Genomic DNA, 26,649 nt, shown 5'->3' on the forward strand with positions numbered 1-26,649 from the left:
ACTGAAAGTTTATTCTTCATATTGTGAATGTGCCAAATTCTTACGAAAACTTGTACCAGGTATTCCCTCTGTTGCCATATTTCCATGTTCTATTATAAGAAGTTTATTCATATCTGCTATTATTGCACATGTACTTGTACTGCCCATATCAGTATCGCATCCCTAACATTGTAACCGCTAATACTGCACATGTATTTAACTGCTGCCTATATGCCAGTGACGCATCCCAAGAATTGTACCTGCTAATATTACATATGTCTTTACTTGCTGCCTAAATTTGAGTAACTGCCTACCATAGCAACTTGAGTACTATTATGCATACGTGCCGGCCTGCCTCATTCCTAGCAATGCCGGTGGTATAATCTGATTACTATTTTTCTATTACTGCTAACACTAGGACGGACACCTTCCTTGAACAGAGTCAACGTGCTCCTATTGCACCTATCGGTGAACCCACACCAAACCGCCACACCCGATAAGCGCACACTGCACTTGAGCTCGGCTATTCAACCCTCTTATTGTTAGGAACCCGAGGTCATGACATGCGGCTGTGGCCTTCAGCTAGCCTTTACTCCACTTACTTTGTCTTTTTAGGGTATCCAACTGCTGCACTCTGCACCCGCCCCATCAGCATTGCCGAGACCTTCCACGTCCACTCTTTTACACACTCTCACCATGCTACACAGCACAGACCTCCTTACCAACCCATACCTCAACGACCCGGCTCTGTGGCTTCAACACTTCACCACAGAACCTATACCCAATCAACCATGCACACTCCTACTCAGGAATAACAGACTTAGATCTAGATTGCCTCGGGCGCCTTGCACCAGGCGAAGCCAAACCGCCAGTACACCGCTTGCTACTTAGAAGCTATCTAACCCCCCCTTGCATCCCACCCCCTACCAAAGAACTCAAGGGAGCCCTCATCAACGCCAGATCCCTCACGGCGCATGCACTCAACATCATTGACCTCATTACCATCCAAAACCTTGATTTCCTTGCCATCACAGAAACATGACTACAACCTGAAGGACGCATAGGTTATCCCTCTTCTAAAAAAAAAAACAACCTTAGATCCCGAGTTACCAACCAACTGCATGCAGCCTACATGCAACTACAACTACATGCAGCCTCTGGCCCACTCCTCTGCCTCGCTATCCTGAATGGCTACACTATCATCCGAGCTGACCGCCAGTCCACTTCTTCCAAAGGAGGAGGAGTTGCATTCATACATAGAGACAATATCACCATGAGAACTATCCCCAATATCCAATTTAGCTCCGCCGAATCTCTATCGGTGAAACTTACCCTCTCACCTACCAACACAGCAACACTACATCTTATCTACAGACCTCCAGGACCACTTGGCTCCTTCACAGACGACATTACCTCCATCTTGATGGACAACACTAAGCCCAACTCGCAGGTGTTGTTACTAGGTGACCTCAACCTTGGCTTTTCTAACCCTAGGGATCCAATGGCCACCGGGGTCACCACTACCCTTGCCAACCTAGGCTTCCAGCAACGCATTCTTGCACCTACACACAACAAGGGCAGAACGCTTGACTGGATTACAGATCTTAACTGCAACACTTCGTTAAGTTCTAATACTGCCTGTACTTGGTCCGACCATCACATTATCATCTTCCATTTACCAGCCACCAACCCACACCCCAAACCCACTATAGCCCCCACAATTCCCACCAGGAACAAAAAAGATATTACCAGGGACAAACTACTCCCCCCTCATCCTTCCTATCTTGAACAATTGCGCCTCTCAGCACAATGACCCCACCTTCCTAGTAGACACATTCAACCAAACACTGCTCAAAGCTATTGACACCATAGCACCACTCAAATTACGGAAAGCCAAACAACGAGCCCATCTGAACTCTTGGTTTACTCTGCAGCTCAGAGTACTGCGCAAAGAAAAGCACAAGGCCGAAGCACTCTGGAAAAGTCGGCCTTGCGAGGCCAACCAAGATCTCCTCCTCATCACCTCTTTGAATTACAAGGAATCTATTTTACAAGCCAAAAATACAGACCTACAACCAGTGCATATCACAAGCCGAATCCAACACGAAGGAGCTATTTAAAATCCTCAAAGAATTAGAATCCCCCTCACCCGTACCGGATACCTGTAGTAAAGACAGTACATGGTGTAACAACATCCAAAATGCACTCCTCACTAAAATAGCCACCCTGCAATCTAAAATGAATGCCAAACAAAACACCCTTCTCACGTCCCATACTACTATACCTATGATGCGTAATTCGGCCCCCTTCTCCCACACCCCATTCAGTTTTGTGCCACTCACCATCCCGTAAGTGGAAAAAATCATTTGTAACCTAAAACCCTCCAACTGCCAAGGTGATTCTTGTCCTGCACCTATCATCAAGGATTCAGCACATGACCTTGCTCCTTTCATAACCACCTTTATTAACTCCTCGTTCCAATCTGGACTAGTCCCCAACAACCTGAAGGACGCATAGGTTATCCCTCTTCTAAAAAAAAAACAACCTTAGATCCTGAGTTACCAACCAACAACAGACCTATCACCACTGTCCCATGCCTCTTAAAAATTTTAGACAGAGCAGCTTATTTACAAATACAGAACTATTTGGAAATAAACGATAAATAACAAAAATAATAATTTGGCATTTATATAGCGCTACGAACCCTCGGGTATCTGAGCGCTGCTTATTATTACCCACAGTGTTTGGTACTCATTTATCGACCTCGGAAGGATGAAAGGCTAAGTTTGGCCCTCCTGGGATTCGAACCTGCGTCAGCAGGCTCTGCACAGATGTTAACGCGAGCACTCTACTCGCTCTGCTATCTTAGTATCTCCTCGGTACAAGACAATCTGGCTTTAGACCTAAGCACGGGACAGAAACAGCCCTTCTAGACCTCAAATCCCAAATTGAGGACCTAAAAGACAACGGCAAATTAGCCCTTTTTTCCTACTCGACTTATCGGCGGCGTTCGATTTGGTCAAACACCAAATCCTCTGCCAGCATCTGAAATCTGCGGCCCACTTCTCTGACAATGCCACCAATTGGATTAGATCTTTTTTTAGACAATAGGCACATGAGAGTATTCACTCCTACCTCCTCAGCAGATCCTACCCCAGTCCTCTGCGGAGTCCCTCAAGGGTCCTATGTATCCCCTACACTCTACAATGTATTTACCAAACCCTTGTTTGATGTGCTGGACTATCTGGGTGTCACCTATACTAATTATGGTGATGACACCCAGATACTCATTCCCATCACTGGTGACTACATTGTAGACTCCAAAGCTCTGAATGACATATACCAAGTCATCTAAACTTGGATGACCCAACATGAGCTCTGTCTTAATGACGATAAGACAGAGCTCCTCATCTTGGGTACACAACAGAGACTCAACAAGCTGAACCCCACGTTCTGCTCCTTCAATATCGATGGTAATTCCATCAATGTATCCAAAGATACCAAAACTCTAGGAATCTACCTAGACTCCACACTCTCCCTATCCTATCCCGCCAGGGCGCTGGTGAAGCCCAAACTGGACTATTGCAACGCTCTGTACCAAGGCACCAACAAGCACAACCTTAAACTCCAGATCACCCAAAACAATGCTATCAGAGCGGCCCTCAACATCCCAAGATCAGCTCACATCACTGAAACTAGGAAGAACCTTCACTGGTTCTCAGTCGCCCAAAGGGTATCCCTGAAAGCGCTTGCCCTGACTTACAAATGCATAAACAACCAGGCCCCCCATTTACCTAGCCTCCCATTTCACCCAGTAAATTCCATCTCAGACACGCCAATCTGCCCAAACTCATGGCATCACGATCCCCAGATACAAGCTTCATACAGCGGGAGGTTCTAGCTTCCCAGTCCTGGCTGCTAAACTATGGAACACTTTGCCACTTACCATTAGAAATCTACCGTCACTCAACTTCTTCAAACAAAGTCAAGCTATGGCTAACCACCACACATGACTAACTGTTCAGTTAAACTTTGAAACACTTATCCTTTGTATGCCTGATGCCTGATGTTTGCACTGTTCTTGCATTCTACTGTTTTGATGAGGTATAGGTATATGATATGGCATGGCATTTGTAACACGCCTATACACAAGTGTAGGTAGGATTGTTACCTGCACTGTAACTCCATTACTACTGTAAATACTCTTTTGTATATATGCCAAGCATGTAAGTTTTCCGTCTTGAAGATATGCGCCCGGATGCCCTCTGGCCTGGCTTTGTACTATACAAATAAATAAATACACAAATTCATGCGTTTTAGGATGAATCAATTTCACACTAAAGAACGTCGTCGCCGATGGACTGGTCTGTCAATTACTATACAATCTATGGAATGTAGGTTTCCCAGTTGTATGGAACACTATGAAACCCTTAAACATCTGGTGCTCGAGTGTCCACATTTTTAAAATGTGCGCTCACTTTTTTTGATGAAATTTGTTACCGTTGAATTTGCTGATTGCACTGAATTTTTATGGGACAGACTTATGAATGGAACATATCTTCTAATTCTAGGATTAGGCAATTTTTTAAAAGATTGTGGAAGAAGAGCTTGCTCGATTTGAAAGTTAAGATGGCATTGATATATCTTTATAATGTTATTGAATAATAACGGTTGTTTTTGTTTTAAAACTAGAACTGCCAAAGGGTCTTGTACTAATGAGCATATGTGTTTTATGTTTATTTTTAAAAAATCTTGTTAATATATGATGCTAATGCATAGCCTGTTAAGAATGCAAAGTGGCTTAAGAATATTTTTAAGTTTTATGTTGTATGAAATGAATTTGATGTTAAGTAAAGTTGTAATTTTGTAAAGGTTTATTATAACCAAACAAAAAAAAAAAAAAAATATATATATATATATATATATATATATATATATATATATATATATATAAAACATTATTACCCGATACCTCTTTTAGTGTCTCATTGAAGGTTTCATAGTGTTTCACAAAAGGATTGATAGTAATATTCAAAGCTGCCATCACCAAACACTGCGCAGACAATGGGAGGTGGCCAACTCTTTCTCTCCCAGAGGAGACGGTATCTCTAGAATCTGAAGAAGAGGCCGGATTTAAATCCTCATTTGGACTGAACAAGAGGGGCGAGGGGGCATCAATTGGGGAGGGTGCCAGTAACTGGATGGGGCTTGTCACACTTCATTATTTACACCAGGCACCTTGGCGATTAAAGAGGACTCAACAGGTGCCACAAACAGTGCCTCCAGCTGGCCTTCCAATGATGAAATATTCTGTATACAAGGATTTTTCCCCAAGCCAGAGGGCCCAGGAATATCCCAAGGTTTAGATTTTGAACAGCCAGAACCCGCTAGGTCACTCAGCCTACGTTGCAACTGTGTAGTGAAACTCAGCTCAGCAAGGTCAGCAGCTAATCTGGTTGCCAAAGCGTCATGTTGGCGCTCCAGGTTAAAAACGGAAGTAAATTGACAGCCCTGAGGCTTGAGGTTTGGCGAAGTCACAGAGAGAGACAAAACAGTGCAGTCAGGTGAATCCGGGCGATTAAAAACCACCTCTAAATATTCAGCGTCTTCAAATTCCCAATCTTCAGTGCCTTTCTTTATCGCTCGAAGTTCCAATGGCGGAACCTTGAAGCTGGGGAGACAGGGCAAAGAACGGGGGCAGCAGATCCGCGCTCTTAAGAGGGAAAGAAGGGGGAGGAAGGGATGCAGGCCCCAAGAGAAGGGGTAGGAGAAATGTGGGCACCGGGTTAAGCGAAGGCTCCTGACTCTTCTCGCTTGGGCACACCTTTTCTTCCAGTTTCAAACCTAGAGTTATATAGTGGGGTCGAAAGTTCCTGTTGAAACGGTTTTTCGTGCGCTCCATATGCAATATTGAACTCTGTATCACGATATTTCAGAAAGGATCCCCTTGGGGTCAAGGTTGGGGCCAATGCAAGTGAGATAGGCGGAGTAGAAATTGCATCCTCACGCAATTTTCCCTAGCGCCTTGTGCGCAGGCCGTTCTCAGACATGTTAATGGTTTTCGCACAGTCATAATGTTCTGTGCCTAGTTAGCCTTTAGATGTTAAAAAAAAGGGTATTTAGACAATAGACTTTGGAGTTTCACAGTCCTCTTTCTTGGTTTCTCTGCCTGATCGACCTGCCTTGGTGCTCTCAGCGCGCAACATTCAATTGAAGCAGCTGTACTGAATTAGGCGGTCCATTGCCTGATCCGCGTGCATTGCTTTTTTCACATCAGCTGTTCTGATCAGGGTTCCACTGCCTGATCATCATGCTCTGCGCACATCACTTTCTTTACATCAGCTTTTCTGATCAGGCGGTCCATTGCTCCGCATGCATCATTCTCCCTACATCAGCTGCTCCAGAACAGGCGTTCACTGCCTTAACCTTGCGCTTTCCGTGCGTTTCATCTTTTCTGCATCAGCTGTTTCCTGCACATGTGTGCATCATCTGCAGCTGTGCTTCATTCTTCACAGGTATGCCTTGTGGCCCCACCATTGTCACTGGCCTTTCTACAACGAGCCAAATTAGATTTCTCACAGATTTCTCTCATAATTTGGGCAGAATAAATCGTTTTTTGCACCTTTTTAATCACTGCTGCATTGTTTTTGGGAATCACATTTCCTGAACCACATGTTTGTGAAAAGTATGGAGGTGCACTTGGGCCGTAATGCTGAAAGAAATTGTGACTTGGTGCATGTTGCAGAAACCCTTACCCCCTTCTAAGATGGCCACCTGTTTTTGATGCTGCCTACAAAGCCTTGCACGGTCCCTCCTCCATTGGCTACCTCTTTCTTAATCAGCCTATTGGTGGGACCCGGCCCACTGGACTTTGGCCCACTTCTAAGTCCCCTGTCTGTTCCCGTCCGCTACCAGGACGCTTCATGAACCTACTGCCACAACCTGACCCTCCCTGAGATTGCTACCGCACTCGGTTTGGATACTGGACTACCAAGACTCTCTTACTTCACTCTCCATGGGTTAGCTCCCTCCTTCCGTTTGCCCTTTCTTTCCCTTCTTGGGACTGTCAGTCTCTTCTCTGCTTGTTCTAAAGGTTCTCTGTTATGCTCTCTAATGCACTCGTTCTGGCACTCACCTCTAACTTTTGATTCATACCTCATTTCTTTACCTACGGTGCCTTAATATTTAACTTTGAAAGTCAAATTTGGGTGCGTTTTTCATTTAACTTTGACCATAAATTGTAACCTGCTAGCCCAATGACTGTTCCATACCACTGTACTTGCATACTTCTCCCACTGCCTCCTCTCTCTACTCACCAATAGCACCATCTGTTTCTCGTATCTACTCCAACTGCTTTTCTATCAACTATCCTTCCCTTCTCATTATGTCTGGTGAGAAGTTTAAAAAGGATATCTTAGCCTACAACCCGAGTATCCCCATCGCTGATACCTATTCCAGCACCTCTTCCAAACAGACCCTCACAGACATCCTCTTTGTCATTCCTTCGCCAGATGTATGGACCCCCAATATGCTCTTTGTGCTCTGTCCTGTCTCCTCTCCCGTTAATGGTGGCACCCGCTGGGAAGTCCTCATGGATTCCTTAGACTCCTCCAGTGTCATTAATGTCTACCTAAATGGCACTGTCAGTGTACAAGGCTCGCATGACAATCTCCTCCTCTTCAATAGTCAGTTCCCTCGCCTTATCAACTTCCTTTCATCTGCAGGGGTCCCCTCCTCTCCTCCTTTGGCTACCTTGCACTAACTTCCCTCCTCTGCCCGACCTCGGGCTCCCTCCACAACTCTGCAGGGCGCACCTCTGATTTGTACCCCTCCCCAGAAGGTCTTTTAGGTTGGCAACCTTCATCTTGCCCCACTCAACTCTCGCTCTGCAGTCAAACACTCCTCTGACATCTGCCACCTCTTGGAAGAACTGGACTTGGATGTCCTCGGTCTTACCGAGACATGGTTCACGGCCAGCTCTGTCACAAGCCCGGAGGCAGTGTAGCCCAATCTTTCCCGAGTGGATTCCTGCCTCTATCAGCCCCATTCAGACTTACTCCTCTTTCGAATGCCTTGGCTGTAGTCTCTCTCTCTCCTAGCCACTCTCTTACTGTTGCTACTCTCTACCGGCCCCCTGGTCAAATCACCTAATTTCTCTCTGAGTGGGCAGACCTCTCCTCCTCCCTTCTGCCCTCAACCACTCAACTCCACCCTGCAGGTCACACACTTAGATGTCTTGATCTCCTCTAGCCTCCCCCTCTCTATTCCTTTGACTACTCCTCTCTCCTGGAGTGATCACTTCCTCCTCTCTTCCCCCCACCCCCAAGCTAAGCCTACCCCAAGATTGCTACCTACCTTCTCGGACATCCGGCCCATGAAGCGGTTGTCAGTTGAGGCGTTCGCTGCCACCTTCTCTCACCACCTCCACCCCTGGCCGACTCACACCCTGACACAGCCCTAGCCCTGCTCTACTCCTCCATTTGTGCTACTCTTGATGCTCTTGCCCCTGTCATGAGGATCTGTTTGAAGTCCAAAGCCAAGTGTAATTCTTGGTATGACTCCGACCTAGCTACACTTAAATGTAAGTACACCTTCACCATCCTTTCCCCTCACTCTCTAGCCGGCCTCCCTTGCTCCTCCTCCTACCCCTACCTGCGAGGCTAAGAACCTCGGGTCCACACTTTCCTTCTCCGCCCACATCTCCGGCATCTCTAAAAAGTCAAACTTCCTACTGCACCTCCTAAGAGGTACTCTGCCTTTCCGCTCCTTCCCCCAGAAGCTCACTGTCTCCCAAGCTCCGGTTCTCTCTAGGTTGGACTACTATAACAGCCTCTTTCTAAATCTACTTGCCTCCACTCTCCACCCTTCAAAACTAATCCAGAACAGGACTGCGAGACTTGTCCTTGGCCTCAAGCCCTAGGATCGTATCTCTCCAGCTCTGAAATCCCTTCATTGGCTCCCAGTGGATGCAAGGATTACATTTAAAACCTTCTGCATTGTCCACAAGCCTTTCTGGGGCCTGGGTCCAAAATACCTTCAACTATCCCTCCATAAATACCTCCCCTCTCGAGCTCTTCGCTCCTCTACCTCTAACTCCCTCACGGTCAGTCGTTTTTCTAAGAAACAAGCTTGGGGTAGATTTCTGTCTTCAGCTGGGGCCTCCCTTTGGAACAGCCTCCCTGCCATTCTGAAACTTGAGGAGAACCATCTCCGGAAGCACCTGAAGACCTTCCTCTTTGCTTCTGCCTTTGCCCACCTTAACCCCTGCTGATCCGTTTCTCTCTCAGCACTGTGCACCTGGCCACCCTCTGTCCTCCGGGCCCAGGTACCTGCTCACCCGGCCCCCTTCCTGCACTGCCTTCCGAGCAACCCCTTGCACTGGGGTCTGTATATGTACCCACACAGTCCCCCACCCACTTTTCTTCTGCACTTATCAGACATACCATGTCTGCTAAACCCAGCACTTGCCACTTGCTGGCTGCACTACCACTGTTTATTGCCTTTATACTTTCCACTTCTCCCCCCTTCCATGCACTTTCGCGTTCTCAATGTCACTGGGCCTAGTAAGATCGCTGTTTTTTTTCTCCCCTGTTCCCCTCCCTTGCATTGTCGCGCTCTGAAACACTTGTGTACAAGCGTGATATGAATAAAATATCAATTCAATACCTTCATTCTCCTTCCACCCTTTCAGACTACCGAGACTGCAAACTCTTCTGCAAAACTCTGCTGCAGCGATCTGCGCTGTACTCAATGTAGATATGCAGCAACACCTCCACAGGAAGTAAAAAGTGATGGCAGATTCGCTCCTGCTGAGACTGCAAACTCTTCTGCAACACATACTCCTGATAGCTATGTTATGCGGACCCAATAAATCACAAGTGTAAAACAGAACAATATTGTAGGGCTGATTAATTTCAAAGCCATAAAAACCGTCTGGGCCTGACCACCCAACTTCGAAATTCTACAAGACATAAGTAGACATAGTGGTATTGCATTCAAGCAGGTTTGCTAAAACACAGAAAGGGTTCAGACATCAGACTGGTTCTAGATGGCCTACACACATTTACGTTTAGATCATCATCTACTCCTAACCCTGAACAACTTGAACTGGGTAAAACCTTTTGGAAATCTTACATCCCCAAAATGAATGTGGTGCATTTTCCAACTTTATTTGTAACTTTAACTACAGAAGCTGACCCCAAAGAGATACAAGTGGGCTGTGGTTCAAGTAGAAACTGCTACGCAAGAGCAGGAATCAAGGCTCCCCCTTGTGGCCGTTATTATTCAGCATAAATTACGTAGACCGGGTGAGTGCGTAGAACGGATAAGCATGTAGAACGGATGAGTGCAGAATGCATGCAGAGCTGATGAGTACGTAGAATGGATGAGTGCGGGGAACGGATGGATGAGCGGAGCGGGATGGATGAGCTGAGCAGAAGAATGTGTAGAGTGGAGGACTGCTTAGAACAGACTAGTGGGTAGAGCCAACAAGTATATAGAGCAGACGAGTGCATATGAGCGAATGAGTGCCTATGAAAAAAGTGGCACGTAGAGGGGATGAGTGCGCAGAGCGGGTGAGTGAGCAAAACAGGTGAAGGCATAATGCGTGTGAGGACATAAAGCGGATGAGTGCCTAGAGCGAACGAGTGCCTAGAGTGGAACGGACGTGTTGCGTAGAGTGGACGAGTTGCGTAGAGCGGACGAGTACGTAGAACGAACAAGCGCAGATTGCATGCAGTACTGATGAGTGCGTAGAATGGACGAGTACGTAGAGCTGCTGAATGCGTAGAGCGGACGGAACAAGTGAAGTATGTAGATGGAGTCTATATGGATAGAACAAATGATATATGTGAATGGAATTGATCACATATATGGATTGAACGGGTGCCGGACGTGGATGAAACGGGTGAAATAGGTGGAATGAAAGGATGAAGTATGAAGATGTTACGGGCGAAATATGTGGATGGAGTGCATAAAACAACTTAGAATACACAAAACGGTTCGGAATAAATAGAGCGCATTTGAGTGCGTGTGACGGAAAGGAGTGCGTGGGGCAGGCAAGAGCGCATGCGTGGGGCAGGCAAGAGCGCATGCATGGGGCAGGCAAGAGCGCATGCGTGCATCGAGCGGACCGGAGTGTGTGGAGCAGACTGGGGTGCATGGAGTGGATAGGAGTGCATGGAACGGACTGGAGCGCATAGAATTGCGTGACGTATATAGTATGGTTTGGAATGCAGAGAACATTTGAAAGAGCATATAACCCATCATATTACACCACCACGCTTACCCTCTCCTTTACACCACCACTCAACTAGAACACAGAGATACTATGACAACATTCGGTATACCTGTTCTCATACCAACATCCGCCGCACACTTGCCATCATTCTAAATAAACACTGCTGGTTACTCACCCCCCAGCCAGGTGTTCTCCTCGGGCCTAATGCAGTCACATTCGGTCTTGATAAATCCTGCCAGAACTAACACATATTCCTGATCTCTCTACCACCACACCTACCGCTAATAAGCAGCTATTACACGTATACCGCACCAGCTGCACGCACCTTTGACTCTCGACTCTCTCTACAGATCTGAACTTCGGTTCCCAAGGGCGTTCAACCTACCAGCGCCTTCAGATCATACCAATTGTATATAAGGCGCTATATAAATGCAAAATACCATAACACTAGCAAAAAGATATGAATTTGAAAATCAAGGGATTTCGTCCAGTCAAAGAGGAAATAAAAGTGCTTGGTGTGTGCTGACAACATGCATGTATTTCTTTCAGAACCCATCACTGAAAAGATTACAGTGTTCAAAGACAGTTAACTTCTAAGATTACAAAATCACTGGCCGTCTATGTCAATTTTAAGGATGTTAATAAATAAGCCAGAATTTTAAGTGAGAGTAGGAAAAACGGAAATATTTGGGCATATACATCACAAGAACACAGGCAAATGTACTGGGAACCTAGGAAATTGGCAAAATTAAAGCAGTCAATGTCAGAATAGGGGATCGAAATTGTTGGATGATGCCACTCATTTAGCTCCTGCTTGTAGGCTCAAGGGGCTTGCTTATCTTGACACCAATACCTAATAAGGGCCAATTTTGACACCCTATGCCACCCTATGCCAGCTGGTGATATACAAACATACCTACCTGCCAGTAACTATGCTTGTTTGGGAATGTTTATCAAGCAGCTGTCTGTCACATCCCTAAAAAAATCTAAAGGATAATGGGTCATCGTACACAGGGTTCAAAATTGGTGCAGGCTATTTAGCTCCCGTTTCTACCCTAGGAGAGCCTGGTTACTTTAAAACGAACAGTTGCCAGAAGCTACTATTGGCTCTCCAGGCCAACGAATTTAACGTTGAGTGTTTTAGAATGTAAACAAAGACGAATTAGGACACATTTAAATATAATGGTTCATAAATAATCGGCAAAACATTGAATTGTGCATATCGTGTGAAAGTTAGATTAGCAGTGTGCGGGTAATCACGCCTGGTTCCCCAGCAGTAGCGCATTCCTACTCAGTGATGCCCGACACCCATGAGCTGGTTTTAGCTCCTGCTCATCGATTCTTAGTTTCGAGCCCCGATACATAATGGTGAAAACGTTATACTCTCCATCTCAAGTGGAATTTAGATTAGAGTATGTACAAGCTCTTCCTTGGCCAGAGGTAGCTCCCCCTTACGAGATTACTCAGGTGCTGCTTTAAGCTCAGATCTTCATTTGGATCCGTTCAGATGGAACATCCCATCTTTCATTACGGGACGCAATTACTACTTTAAAAATTGGAGCACTCAACATGTATGCACACCTTGCCCCCAAACGACACCAACAAAAGAAATGCTGAAAAGACTCTAATGAGAGGAGGGGTTTGCATTTTCCAACATTAAAATCTACCACAAGTGTTAACAACGCTCCACTAGAACTACTGTCAGAACAAAAAGACAATATCTCAAAATGAATTGACATTGAAAACATATTAGTGAATCCTAATTTATCGTTAGTTGCCCCAACACACTGTAAATTATAAACAAGGAGCACTGAATAGTAACACTTTCACGAAAAAAACTTTACCTTCATGCAGTAATTAACTCAGGTTGCAGCTCTAGCTGGCCTACCTCTCCAGAAAGAGAATACATTGGTATTCGTGTCCGCAAACATCCATGAATGGTAATGGCCTACTTGTCAATGGTAATTGGTTATTTGTAACACGCTTAATACCCAGAGGTTTCTAAGAGCGGACCCAGGGCTGTGTTGCTCTGCGTCGTCTGGCTTCCAAAGCGAGCATGTTGCCCATGTGCTATCCTCCCGAGACAAATGCCAGTCTATGGTTGGGTATCCGTCAGAATGTTTCCACCTGTAACTCAGGTTTTTGTGTACCCAAGCGTAGTGCTGCAAGGATCACCCTCTCCCCCAACCCCAGAAAAATTCCAGAGGCTAGATGCCTGAACATCACTAGCATGAATAAAGACATGCCTGGTGCTGCACTCTTAGATTGGCCGGTAATGCATTTGTGCTGTCAAAGACAATTTAATTGCTCTGGGGAATGGTTTATTGCAGCCAAAGCAGTGAATGCCTCAGTTGTCAGGAATGGGGTATATGTCCATGTGAAATCACCACCTGATGTGCATAACGTTTTTTTGCGCAAGAGCACTGCAAGCATATGTACACACAGTTAACATGGCAGTGCGATCATATGTCTCCTTGTTTACGCAGCAAGACAACCTCTCTAAAGAAATATTGGCAATGCCAACAGATTGGGCTTTTGTGTAGGCATTTGTAAACTTGCAATCTGGCCATTTATGGCAACAGTTGCAAAATAATACGAGTACCTTGGCAGGTAAGTGCATGCACAGCCGTTAGGAAAGATTTCAATTTCATGAATAATTTCCCCTCCAGTTGTGTACCCCCCAACTTTTTGCTGACGTTATACACCATAGTCTGACATTCCCAGGAGCACAGCCTTCTGCTGTACTCCCAAGGGGTTTTCACTCACTTTATTATGGGGAAACTGACATACCCTTAAAGACAGTCAGTACTGGGAGACTGTTTCCCTTAGTCCTTGTCAATGTTGCAACTTTTCTGCAACATGTTGCAAGTGCACAATGTACCTTCCAATATTGCACTTGGGTCTTCCTTTCATTGCTAAACGCCCTAGATACTCTCGAAGGATTTTTTGGGACACCTGCAGATGTGCCTTGGACAGGGCTGGTAGCAGCTTATCTTTTCATGTATTTTTAACCCTTTTCTGCATTGTAAAACGTGTTTGGCACGAATAGGTGGCCTTGCTCCAAAATGGTCATGCCACAAGGTTCTTTGTCCTGTGTTTTGGCCACCTTGCGCCCCTTCTCCTTCCCCAGGTCGAGCCGTCCCGGGTCAGTCCTTATTTGGGGATGCATTCTCCCACGAAACGCCAAGCTTTTGCAGGCGTCTGCCTGCCTTGTGTGTGCACCCAGGATGTGGGCTGGACAGTCTGGTTCCAATACATATCCTGGGTGCCAGAGAGTCTGGTGTGCTGTGAATGCCTGGGACCACCGTGGCCCATGATTGGTCCACGTATGGTATGCCTGTATGTTTAGCAGATCTCCCATTGGGTCCCCTTCGTTTTGACGCAAAGGAGATTTTGGATAAGTGAAGGCTCCAAACACCCATACCAGGTCAATCTCTGGCGTTCTCACTGAATGAAGGATAGGATCCAAGTATCCTAAATCTAGGAAGCCAAGTCGAGAAACCGCTGGAAGTTTTGGCACCCTGAGCCCGCTGTTGTACAGCTGGACCTCTCTGCATCTGATCGAACTAGAAGGTCTGCAAAGATGCTTCGACCCATTGGAATAGTGGGACTAACTATTCTCGGCGCTTTCATCAAACCCTGCAAGTAAGCCTTCCCAGAAGTGTCCCTGGGCCAACTAGTGGGCTGACTAGCTTGCGCAGGACCTTTGCTCTGTCACCGTTGCCGTTTCAAGGAGGCCCTTGAAACTTGGTACATCACATGCTCTGTGTTCACAGCACTGTCACACCAAATTTCATACACTTAGCGTTCCCTGGTCTGGAGTAAAGAGAGAGCACCCGAACCGGAGTACACACGGTTACCGTGTCGCCCAGCCATGGTGACGAATTTTGCAAATGTATTGCAGCTGTGACCCTCTGTTCCCTGAAGCCTGCTACAGTGAAACTGGCCTGATCCATGCACCAGGAGCAGAGTAATCGCCACTGTCCCATTTGGGAATCAATGCTGTAACTTCGTCGCTGACAGCCGCAGAGCTGCGAGATTGCTGCATTTGAAGCTGCAACCGAAGTGGACTTGACTGCCGGAGTTTGGTCCGGAGTGCGCCGGGGTCGGTGAGTAATTGCAACCCTTATCGGTGGCCCCTAGCACATCCATCCATTTTTATACACAAGTGGGCCCTGAGGGCCCATCTCCTTTCCACTACTAGCCTGAGCTAGGAAACTATTCCCAACTCCTGGAACCTGTTCTGCCTTCTCGGGGAGACCCTCCACGAATAGTGGGAACCTATTCTGCATCACTTCACCCACCTTCCTGAGCTGCTACAGACCCTACAAGAGACCCCCTTTCTACCCATCAGCTCTACCGTGTGCGCCAGCATTGCAAGTACATTTGAGCAATAGGCTCCCCTCTTCTTAGGGAATGGACTGCCTTTCAGTTAGGATTGTGATTACTGCAGCACTGCCTAAAGACTCTTTGCACCACCTGCTTCCTTCCCTTTTCTAGGTTGTGGACCCATTTTGTGCGTTAACCCTTTAGGCCCCTTGGTTGTGTATATATGTATTTTTGTAGGGTTGTGTTGGTTTAAAAGTGTTGCTGTTAATAACTATTGTGTTAAAACTCAAATGCCTTGAATGAATGTATATATATATATATATATATATATATATATATATATATATATATATATATACACACACACACACACCTAACTGGGAGTGATTTGTAAGTGTCCTTTACTCTGTGTGCTCAGTGAGGTCTTTCAGTCACCCTCACCCCTCCCGAGACCTAGTCTTGACCTCCGCCAATGCTACCTTGATTGGTATGGCTTGTTCACAAGGTTACCCTGTTCCAAGAAACTAGGCTGGCCTTCTTAACTTCTGCCCACCATGTCAGAGTTCAGAAATCCATCTCAACACAGCCGTCCTGCAACATGGGGTTAGGCTCCATGAATGTGCCCATCTGATTGACTTTATTGCATCTTTGTGTTGCAGCACCTGCAATATGGTGTTAGGCTACATGAATGTGCTCACTTCAAACTCTTTTTTGCACTTTTGCTTGCAATGCTATTACCTCTGTACGTCTCAATGATGTATTCACTTCGTGCGCTTCCTTTCTGTAACCAATCTCTTAAGCATAAGCGCCCAAATACCTCACGGTTTGGTGCGTTATTTAGATAAATAAATGTGATGTCACTCCCCATAATGTCCCATCCCATGACATCTCATTAGCCAAAGATTGTGCCATTTATTTATTTATTTGCATTTGTATAGCGCGCATCAACCCTAGGGCATCGTGGCGCTTTTAAGGATACTTGCTTAGACAAAGAGCATAGCTTATAGGGTTACAAGAGCATACAGCAGTTTAGACATACATTTCAGTTACGGATTGGGCAATTAACATGGAGGAATCCACAGGTCAGGTAAGGTATGTCTGAAGTGTCTAAGGTGGCTGGCCTAGTGGAATAGTTGAGTTTTCAGAAACTTGCGGAAGGCTGAGCATGAGGTCTCTTTCCTGAGTGTTGGTGCTAGTGCATTCCAATTTTTTGGTGCTAAGACTGCAAAGCTGGCGCCTCCAGCTTTGGCTCTTTTAAAGGCTGGGATGGCGAGCAGGTTGCAGTGTTGGGTATGTGTAGGTCTTTCTGAAGTGGCGCGGTGAATGGTTTCTGAGAGGTACGGAGGTGCTGTGTTTGCTAGGCAGGTGTGTGTAATGGAAAGGGCTTTGAATAGGATGTGCTCTCTGACTGGAAGCCAATGGCCATCTTTCCGGGCTTGGGAGATGTGCTCCCTTTTTGGAATGCTGAGGGCTGCCCTGAGGGCGTTGTTTTGAGTGGTTTGGAGTTTCTTTAAGTTCTTAGCTGAGGTGCCTAAGAAGAGGACATTGCAGTAGTCCAATCTAGCCCCTACTGTGGCTCTGGCTATGGACAGGCAGTTTTGAGGTGAGAGATAAGGTTTGACAGCATTTATGATTTTGGTGGTAAGAGCTGCCGAAGATGTGATGGCGCTGACTTGTGGTGACATGGATAGGGTGGACTCTATGTATACTCCCAGTGTTTTGGCTGTTTTTGATGTGGTGATGGGAGTGTTGTCTATGATTGAGGAGGAGTATTTGCTGTCCAATTTATTGAGTGTTTGTTTGGTACCTACTATGAGTATTTCAGTCTTGTCTCCGTTGAGACAGAGGCCGTTAGCCGCCATCCAGGCCTGGATGATGGCATAGATCTCACTTAGCTTGGCAGTGTCCTGTTCATAGGAGCTGGTGAATGGGAATAGTACTTGCGTATCATCGGCATAATTGGTGTAATTTATGCCGTGATCATTGAGGTCGTTGAAGAGAGGGAGGGTAAAAATGTTGTAGAGAGTCGGTGACGTGCAGGAACCCTGCGGAACTCCACAATGGATGGGTGTGGGGGTGGCGCATGCTTGGTCTGAGAATAACCTCATTAGCCTTCCCTCAAGGAAGGAGGTGATCCATGTGGTAGCTTGCTGTGAGAAGTGAGCTGCCTTCTTGAGGTGTCTGCATAGGGTCATGTGATCTACCAGATCAAAGGCTGCAGATAGGTCAAGCAGCAAGAGTAGCGCTGGTTTGCCTTTGTCTGTGGTTAGTTCAATTTGCATTTTTAGGTCGAATAGGGCGGTTTCGGTTCCAGGCCTTGGCCGGAAACCTGATTGCCTCTTGCCCAGAATGTGGTTTTCTTCCAGAAATTGTTGTATCTGAAGGTATGCTGCTTTGTCTAGTATCTTAAGCAGGAATGGGACGTTTGTTATGGGTCTATAATTATTGGGCATGTCCGAGTCAAGTGAAGGTTTTTTGAGTAATGGGCAGACCCAGGCTTCTTTGAGAACAGGGGGGGCTATGCCGGTGGAGAGAGAAGCATTAATGATGGCTGTAATCAGTGGTGCTAGTGGTTCTCTGCACTCTTTGATGAGTGCTGCGGGGCAAATGTCGCCCTTGCATGAGGAGGGCTTGATGCGTTCCATGATGGCTGTGACTTCTGAGTCACTGACTGGTCTGAAGGAGAAGGCTTTAGAGTCTTTGCTGTCATGAGCGAGAGCTGGGCTTTGGGGGGGGCTTGGTCATAGGCAGGGCACTGAGGTGGTTTTTTATTTTCTCTTTAAGTGTGTCTATTTTAGGTAACATGGCTGTTTGTATATTATTACACCATGTTTCGTCTTTGACTGTTTCCTGAGTATTGGTGGGTGGGCAGGCGAGCTCTTTGTAGATCGCGAATAGTTCCTTCACCTCAGAATGAGCGTTAGTAATTCTGGAGTTGTATGATGCAGCTTTGGCTAATGTGATTTCTTTTTTGTAGCGGGCGGCAAGGGGTTTGTAGGCCTCTAGCGTGGGTTGGGTCGGGCATGCTTTCCATGTGGTGAGTGCCATTCGTTTTAAGGATCTCAGGTCTAGTATCTCTTGGGTGAACCATGAGTTGGAGTGCTTCCGCATTTTGGTTTTTTTCTTGGTTAGAGGTGCAATGGCGTCTATGGCCGTTTTGATAACTATGTTGTATGTGTCAACTAGTGCTACCGGGTCTGTAGAGAAGGGAGGCCTCAAGGCTGATGCAGCTTCTAGGACGGGGAGTATTCTTTCTTTAGTGAGGAGTCTGGCTGATCTAGTAGTAGCTGAGGGTATGGGTGCCATGGGTTTAGGTGGCGGTTTTGTTGGGATAAAGAAGTGTATGAGGAAGTGGTCAGTCCAAGGGCATGGCGTGATGGAGCTGATGTCTATGTCACAATTGTGGTCTGATATCCAGTCCAGTACTCGCCCCTTGGTATGTGTAGGGTCGGTGACTCTTTGGATGAAGTTTAGGTCATGAAGAGCTTTGTCAAGGGCTTTGCTTTGTTTGTCCTTGGGGTCTCGGAGGCCAAGATTAAGGTCGCCTAGGATGATAGTTTTGCTATTGTTTTTTAGGTTGTGTCCTATCTGATGGAGCAGGTTAGCTTGGAATTCTAGAAGTGGGCCTGGCAGGCAGTATATGGCAAGTATGGTGATTGTTTCGTTAGCAGAGACTGCAAGCTTGATAGATAGTGCGTCTGTGTGTTCTTCAAAAGTAGTGCTGATTTGTCTTATGGTCAATGATTCTTTGGCGATGATCGCCACCCCCCCCCCCCCCCTCCTTTGTTGGTAGTTCTGTCTTTGTGGAACATAGTGTAGCCTGGTGGGAGTGAGAGGCAGATCGAGGGGCCAGAGGCTTCATGAAGCCATGTTTCAGTGAGGGTAAGGGTGTCTAAGTCAAGGTCGGTGATCAGGTCATGAATCTCTGTGGCGTGAGCCGGGAGTGACCTGACGTTGATTAGGGCACACTTGAGGGGTGCGTGTGTAGAGGCTATAAGTGCAACTCTGTTTTTGCTGGGCTTGGCTGCTATAGCTGTGGTGTCAGGGGAGGGTGTGGATGTAAAATTGGATGGGGTGGGAGTTTTTGGCTTGTGTGCGGCAGGTGTGGTGGCGTGTGATTTATTCTTGGGTGATATGTATCTGTGGTGGGAGCCGATTCCTAACAGTTGGTTTCTCATGGATGTGGGTCTGAGGTGGGAACTGGGAGTCTGGGAAGTGTTAGAGTTGCAGCTGGTCTTGGTTTGTGGCCCATTATGCGAGTTGGTAGGCAGCGCGTGTGCTGAGGGTGTTTGTGTGAGCAAGTCAGTCGGGGATCTAAGGGGGGTAGAAAGGGTGTAGGGGGTATGTTCTCAGAGAGTGGTGGGGCCTGTGGCGCCATATGGGCAGTGAGGATTCAAACAGGTCCGTGTGGCAGGTGGGCGGGCGGGCGTAGGACCTAGTAGAGCCTAATCACATCAGCACGCTCGAGCTAAGACGCACAGGGTGCAGAATCACAATAGTACATTCTGACTTGGAGGTGTAGGGTGCACACAGTGCAAAATCACAATATCACGTTTTGAATTTGAGGCACAGGTAGCAAACAGGCAAAATCACAATAGCACGTTTTGAATTTGAGGCACAGGGAGCAAACAGGCAAAATCACAATAGCACATTCTAAATTTGGGGCATGCTCCTGCGGCGCAGTGATGTGGGACCTGAAGGGAGATGCATGTAGCTGCATAGATCGTAGACAATTTGATCGACAAGGCAGAACAGGACAGTCTCGTCAGCAGAATGTGTGTATCAATAGAGCAAATATGCTATGGCATAGGTGGTGACATACAGGTGACTAGTACATTCATGCATGTTAAGATAATGGCATTAGTGATAATGTTTATGAGCAGACTGTGCGAGATAATGCAAATACATAGGACGCATGGTACATATCACAACTGCGTGCGCTCAAAGATCAGTAGAAAGAGCATTACAGTAGTTTGAATCTATGCTGCCGCGCGGGCAGAGGTAGGGTAGTGTGCTGGAGATGGAGCGAGTCAAACAGGGGAGAAGGACAGTAGATCCGAGTGTGGAGCAGGTGGGGTGCACCTACACACGGAATGCGGGCAGGAGGCACTCAGGCAGAAAGGGAGGTGGTTGGGTGCACGACTTCCCGTGATGCAGGCAGGAGATGTAATGTCAAGTATGAAGCCGAGAGGGTGCACCACGAGATGGCGAGCAAGCAGGAGACACACAGTTAGTTACGGCCTAAGAAGAGCCGGCTGAAGTAGAGCGCAGGTTGAAAAGAAGTTGCCAGGCTTGGTGCGGGTTGTAGGGTGCAGCACTAAGCAGTATGCATGCAGGAGCCACACAGTCAGGAGCAGTCCAAGCAGAGTCGGTTAAAGTCAAGCACAGGAAGAGGAGACTTAGCTGGATTATGTGCAGGTTGAAGTGTGCAGCACTAGGCAGTGTGCTTGCAGGAGCAACACAGTCAGGAGGAGCCCAGGAAGAGCTGGTTAAAGTCGAGCGCAGGTTGAAAAGAAGTTGCCAGGCTTGGTGCGGGTTGAAGGGTGCAGCACTAGGCAGTGTGCATGCAGGAACCACACAGTCAGGAGCAGACCAAGAAGAGTGTTGAAGTCGAGCACCGGAAGAGGAGACTTTGCCAGATTATGTGCAGGTTGAGAATGCAGCACTAGGCAGTGTGCTTGCAGGAGCTACAAAGGGGAGTGCCATAACACTCACCCCTACGCACCAAACATCATTAAGTGCAAAAGTTGGCACCCCTGTCCATGCCAATCATCTATTGGTCGCAAATAAAGAGTTAAGTAGGCCATTGTAGTAAACGGTCCAAGAAGCCGATTCAAAGTACATCTCAAGACCCACAAAGGTGCTGTGTACAATACATTCAACGGCCACATGTTTTCAATGAATTTAAGCACCTATCTCTACTACGTTCCTCTCATGCAGTCAACATTAGTTGCTCAAGCCTAGCTTTTAGTTGTTTTTGTAAACGATTATTTTTAATCAAAAAAGTTCGACCAGGTTTCGACTTTATGTAAACTTCACTGGCAAGTCTGTGAATAGAGTTTAACACCGGCCTTTATTTGCGTGGTCTTATTCAAGCAGTGATTATGTTTTACGGTTTGTTTTGTATGCTGAAAGCACAATGCTGCTGTTATTTCATTATGTGTGCTCCTTCCTTTAATATTATGTTATTAAACATAATTTTATTTTGAAAAGCAACAGGACATGATGTCGTCGGTCACAGGGACCTCCTGTGACATGGAAGCATCTGAGCTGCGCGCAAGGTATCATTTCTACGATTTCTGTAAGCAATACAAGATGTAAACAGAGGTATGCACACAACCTGTCTTCCTTTCAACCCCGGAGACTAGTCCGTACGAGTGCAATTTCAGTGGCTCCATCCCCAGCACTGTTGTGCACCGCCAAGCTACAGCGGCCACTAACTAACACCCACTGCGCATACCTCGCTGTTTTGATGTTTGAACGTCTCAAGGAAGAGTAGCTCCACTGCAGTGTCAGCCGCCATGTTCCTCTGTCACAGCTTGTCTGTTCCGGATCACACACTAGAACATCCGGAGCAGGCGGCCATTAGGAACGCATTGCAGCCAAACACAACGAAGAGATAGAAAACGGACGAACGCTCCTTTCCGTCTCTGAGCATGGCTACATCTTTTTTTTTCTTCAGACCACTTTATTGATTAAACTAGTCCTAACAAAGGTGATGATAGGAATACATCAGCAAGTAATAGACTGAGACTTAATTAATATTAATAGAAAGCATAAGGTATGCAGATATTTAAGATGAACTATTTGTATTTACCTTTTATTTTAATTGTATTTATTGTGCATTTGTAAGGCACTTATACATCAAGTAAATTGTGTTTCAAAGCGTCCTTTATGCATACTTGCCAACATTGTGCTACTAAAAAGCTGTAGGATTCTTCAAATTTCAAAAATAATAAGTAGCATATCATAACATCACAGGAAATAACATCACCTGTTATATGGCCCTGAACAGAGGGACGCTGTCAGGGCCTTTCAATCTTTGCGATTGAAAGCAGACATGCCAACATTACGACTCACCTGGGAGGGAGATTTCATCAGAAAAATCGGGAGTCGCCCATTTTCCCATAAGGATGCATTGGGGCTAGAAGTATTTTAGGTGGGAGAACATGAAAAATAGCAATATTTTTTCACGAAAAGTCGGGAGTCTCCCCCTAAATCGGGAGGGTGGCATGTATGTGAAAGGGCCCCAACAATAGCCCCCATGTTGGCAGAAAGCATTCTTATGACACAGCAAAATACAACTTTCATTTGGGACTTTAAATGTGCATTTGCAGCGCGCACATTACAAGCTGTATTCAATACAGCCCTTAAGGGCGTCACCTCCCTCGGACTTCTGTGGTGTTTTTTTACTCCAGTTGCTCTACATTAGCAGCCCCTTGCTGACAAAGAAAGATCAATACATTTTCAGGGATATTTAGTGTTTCAGCTCCCTGATGGCTGTGTGCTTCGTTATAATCTGTGGCTATTAACCCTCTGCCTGTATTCCTTTGTCTTCATTATAATGTATGGACCCCAAGGGTGTCTCTGACTATTGTTCTCCACTCTAAGAAAGGGGTACCCCAACCATCATGTTGAAATGGGCCGCGGGAGCGGGTTGGCGGGGTGATGTTGCACGAGATCCATGAATGTGGCTATTCGTTAGTGCTCCGATAACCCAGTGTTGGTGGTGGATGAGAAACTCCTTCCTTACTGAACTGCTGTCCATATATTTGCTGCCCGTGATCCTCGATCCTGTAGGCAACCTTTTGAGCCCGGAATCAGACTGATATGTTTCCTGTGAGGGAGATGAGGAGCAGAGCAGCCCAGGGGGCCGCGTGTTCAGCGATGCGGGTGAGCCAACGCACCACACACTTCCTCGGTCAGGATCTCAGCTGCCGGAGCTTCTAGGGTGGGATGTGGTGTGGCGCTGGGGTTGAGAAACAGCAGATTTGCCCCGGACGCCTCTATTGACACCTGAGCCTGTGCGCCCATGTTGCTGTGCCCTTGGTGTGGTGGCCTGTGAAGCGCAGGGTGCCGGAGGTGCCTGCCAGCTTTAGATTTCAGAGATCTCTGTCTCCTGGCAGTCCTGGGCCTGAAGCCTTGCTTGGCGTGGCACTGCGGCAGCACAGGGGAGAAGGAGAGATCTCTTGCCGGCCTGCCGCGGGTCAAATAGACTGCCACTTTACTGGCGGATGAGCCCTGGAAGGCTGCATGGTTGTCGTGGATTCCGCTACAGGGCTCTTTTATCCTCCACACGGCAGCACTCTGCACTGGCAACCCTGCTGTGGTCCAGACTGCTGGGGGACCATTAATAAAGGTGTCACAGCACGACTTCCTCACTGCAACGTTACAACTATATTGGGCAGATTCCATATACGCAGCACCAATGCCCCACCATCTTCTGAGCTGCCTGGCTTCGGCACCCCATGGACACGCGGTGAGTCTGCCATAGTGCCGTTGCTTATTATTGACTACAAGGCAGACACAAGACAATACCGGATGTTATGAAGCAACAACCTGTGTTTAAAAAAATAGAGCCGTTGCTTCTCTTGCCTGAAGCCACGCTGCACGCATACATGACAACCCTCCCGATTTAGGCGGGAGACTCCTGATTTTTTGGTGAAAAATATAGCTATTTTTCACATTCTCCCGCCTAAAATTACAGTAGCCCCAATGCATTCCGATGAGGAAATGTAGGTCACCCGATTTCCCAGTGGAAATCTCCCTCCCAGGTGGCTCTGGATGTTGGCATATATGTACATGCGCTCATCACTGTGTTCTGGACCATTCACCCCTGACACATATTGCTGCACCCCACCAAGGTGACGAAAGGGGGAAAGAAGAAACAAAGCATCGTGAATTTATATGCCAAAACTGCCCCAAACAATCCAGATACTGGGAGAGCGACCAAGGCCATGGACACTGCTATTGCAGCTGCAGATTTTCTGAAACCCAACTCATGATGGCTTGCATGCAGGAGGGGTTTGCGGCATTGCATAGCAAACTGGACAACATCACAGGTACCGTCGGGTCTATCAAAGCGTGACTCAAAAAAACAGATCGGAAGCTGAGGAGAGGGTGAGCACGGCTGAAGACGATGTATCTACTCTGAAGTCTGAGGTGGTGGTGTTCTCCAAGCAGGCCCTGGCGGTTACCAAGAAAAATTATGAGCTTGATTCGTGGTCTCACCTGAATAATGTCTGAATTATTGGGGTGCCAAAGAGCAACACTGAAACACTGTTGGAGACATTCTTCGAGGTGTGAGAAACCTGAGGGTATCCTCACTCCTAAACTTCCTGGATCCTCTTCTGAGGTGGCCAGGGAAAGGCCATCACTTTTGGATCCTGGGGGTGGAGAAGCGAAGGAGGATCACCTGGGTGGAGGGTCCTTGGTGATTGGGAGTGGGGTGACCACAGGCGAGACATGGTATCTCCCTATCCCTATTGAGGACCACCCTAACCCTTCCCCCAGCCTTTATAGGCTTCTGTAAAACATCTCCCCTCATTTTCCCACATTTTACCTCTGGCAGTACTGGGACGAGGAAGAGGCGACTGAGAGTAACGAACACTAGAAACTCATTTCACCACTCTAGTACTGGGAAGAGGAAGATGCATAGCTCTCAACCATTTGTGTCACAAAGGCGGGTGAAAACACCCGATTTTATTTTTGGCGGGTGAGAGGCCCATTGAAATGAATGGGCGTGCAGGAGGCTTGGCGGGTGAGTCAGCTGTTTAGAAGGCGGGTGACACCCACCAAAAGCGTGTGAGTTGAGAGCTATGAAGATGCCTGAGGAGTACTGTGAAGATTAGGCATGTCCCTCTAACTATAGTCAGGCAAGTCCAATTGAGAGTCCACACCTGCAAACTGTCAAGTGGTTGCAGGTGTATAAAGGGAGACCATAAGTGCAGCAAGGATGGCAACAGGGGGGCCTGTGTAGGATAGACCAGCAGGGGACCCTTCTCGTGAGGAGACAGCCATGGTGGACCCTGAGAGGAAGCCAGGACGCTGGCAGACGTCCCAGAAGACCTGTGGTGCCCAGAGCGGGTTGGGCAGTTAGACTACCACAGGTGTGGAAGCCTTCATGTCGGGAGAGAGCAGCTGGGGCTGCAAACAAGGGAGAAAGAAGAGAGGGCGCCGTCCGAGTCCGTGGAGAAAAAGCAGAGCTGCCGGCATGTGCAGGGAAGCACCTGGAGTGCGAGCGGGGCTTGCAGAGACCGGCCCACCAGCCTACGAAGCAGAGGGGAAGAAGAGTAGCCACCAGAGAGGCACGATGAGGACCGGTGAGTGCAGGGGAATGTCACTCAAAGCCGGGTCGCTCCTAGAGTGCTATTCATAAGTAACAGAATGCTATATGAATCAAATTGAATCCCAATCTGAATGAAAACTTGAAGCAAAGTTAAATTATGCACATTGAATACCGAACTGAATGAAAACTCGAATACAAAGCTAAATTACACGTGTTGAATACCGAACTGAATGAAACTTTATGGGCAAAGCTAATAGCTGATGAAAGCCAAAGGGGGGAAGTGCCACTTTGAAAGCAACCTACGAAAAAGAGCACAAGTGTGAAAGAGTGCGGCAGAAAGGTGGGGCATAAATAAGACCACCACAAAGTGACTTATGAATGGACACAGTGTGGCAAGGCCAAAAGGCTAACCAGGAGAAGCCAGGAGAGTGTGAACCTGCACATAAAGCCAAGAGGCTGAAAAGAAAAGCTGAATAAATTTGAATCTGTACACAGGGGCAGATACAGAAGAACATGTGTGGGCTGAAGAGCCTAGGGTTCCTGGTTGCATGACCTTTATGGGTGGACCGTGTGGTCTGACAACTGTGCTTAGACCAGGGAGCCCTGAATTGTGAAAGCCAAGGACATTGTGAAATAAACGAAGAAGGAGCACTGTAAGTGAACTGGTGATTCAATCCAGAAGGAGGGCCAAGTTGACCGAAAGTTGTGTTAAACTTTGAAAGGCTGAAACAAGTATAAGTTGCTATGTTAAAGTCTTGGGGAAAGGAACCCTGAGACTTGATGAACTGCAAATGCTGTCCTGAGGACGGAGTAT

General features: G+C 47.0%; 1 protein-coding gene across 1 annotated transcript in view; it reads right to left on the reverse strand.

Annotated features, from left to right (window-relative positions):
• The window catches only part of VIRMA (vir like m6A methyltransferase associated), a 1,848,046-nt gene extending 1,825,888 nt beyond the window's left edge, over nucleotides 1-22,158 (reverse strand). The window contains exon 1 of the mRNA XM_069621370.1: nucleotides 22,008-22,158. Within this exon, the coding sequence (XP_069477471.1) occupies nucleotides 22,008-22,070 (63 nt within the window). The 5' untranslated portion in view covers nucleotides 22,071-22,158. The remainder of the gene's footprint in view (nucleotides 1-22,007) is intronic.
• Between the last annotated feature and the right edge of the window lie 4,491 nt (nucleotides 22,159-26,649).

The sequence above is a fragment of the Ambystoma mexicanum genome, chromosome 5q, assembly GCF_040938575.1.
Source record: "Ambystoma mexicanum isolate Mex_15411 chromosome 5q, UKY_AmexF1_1, whole genome shotgun sequence".
Taxonomy (NCBI): domain Eukaryota; kingdom Metazoa; phylum Chordata; class Amphibia; order Caudata; family Ambystomatidae; genus Ambystoma; species Ambystoma mexicanum.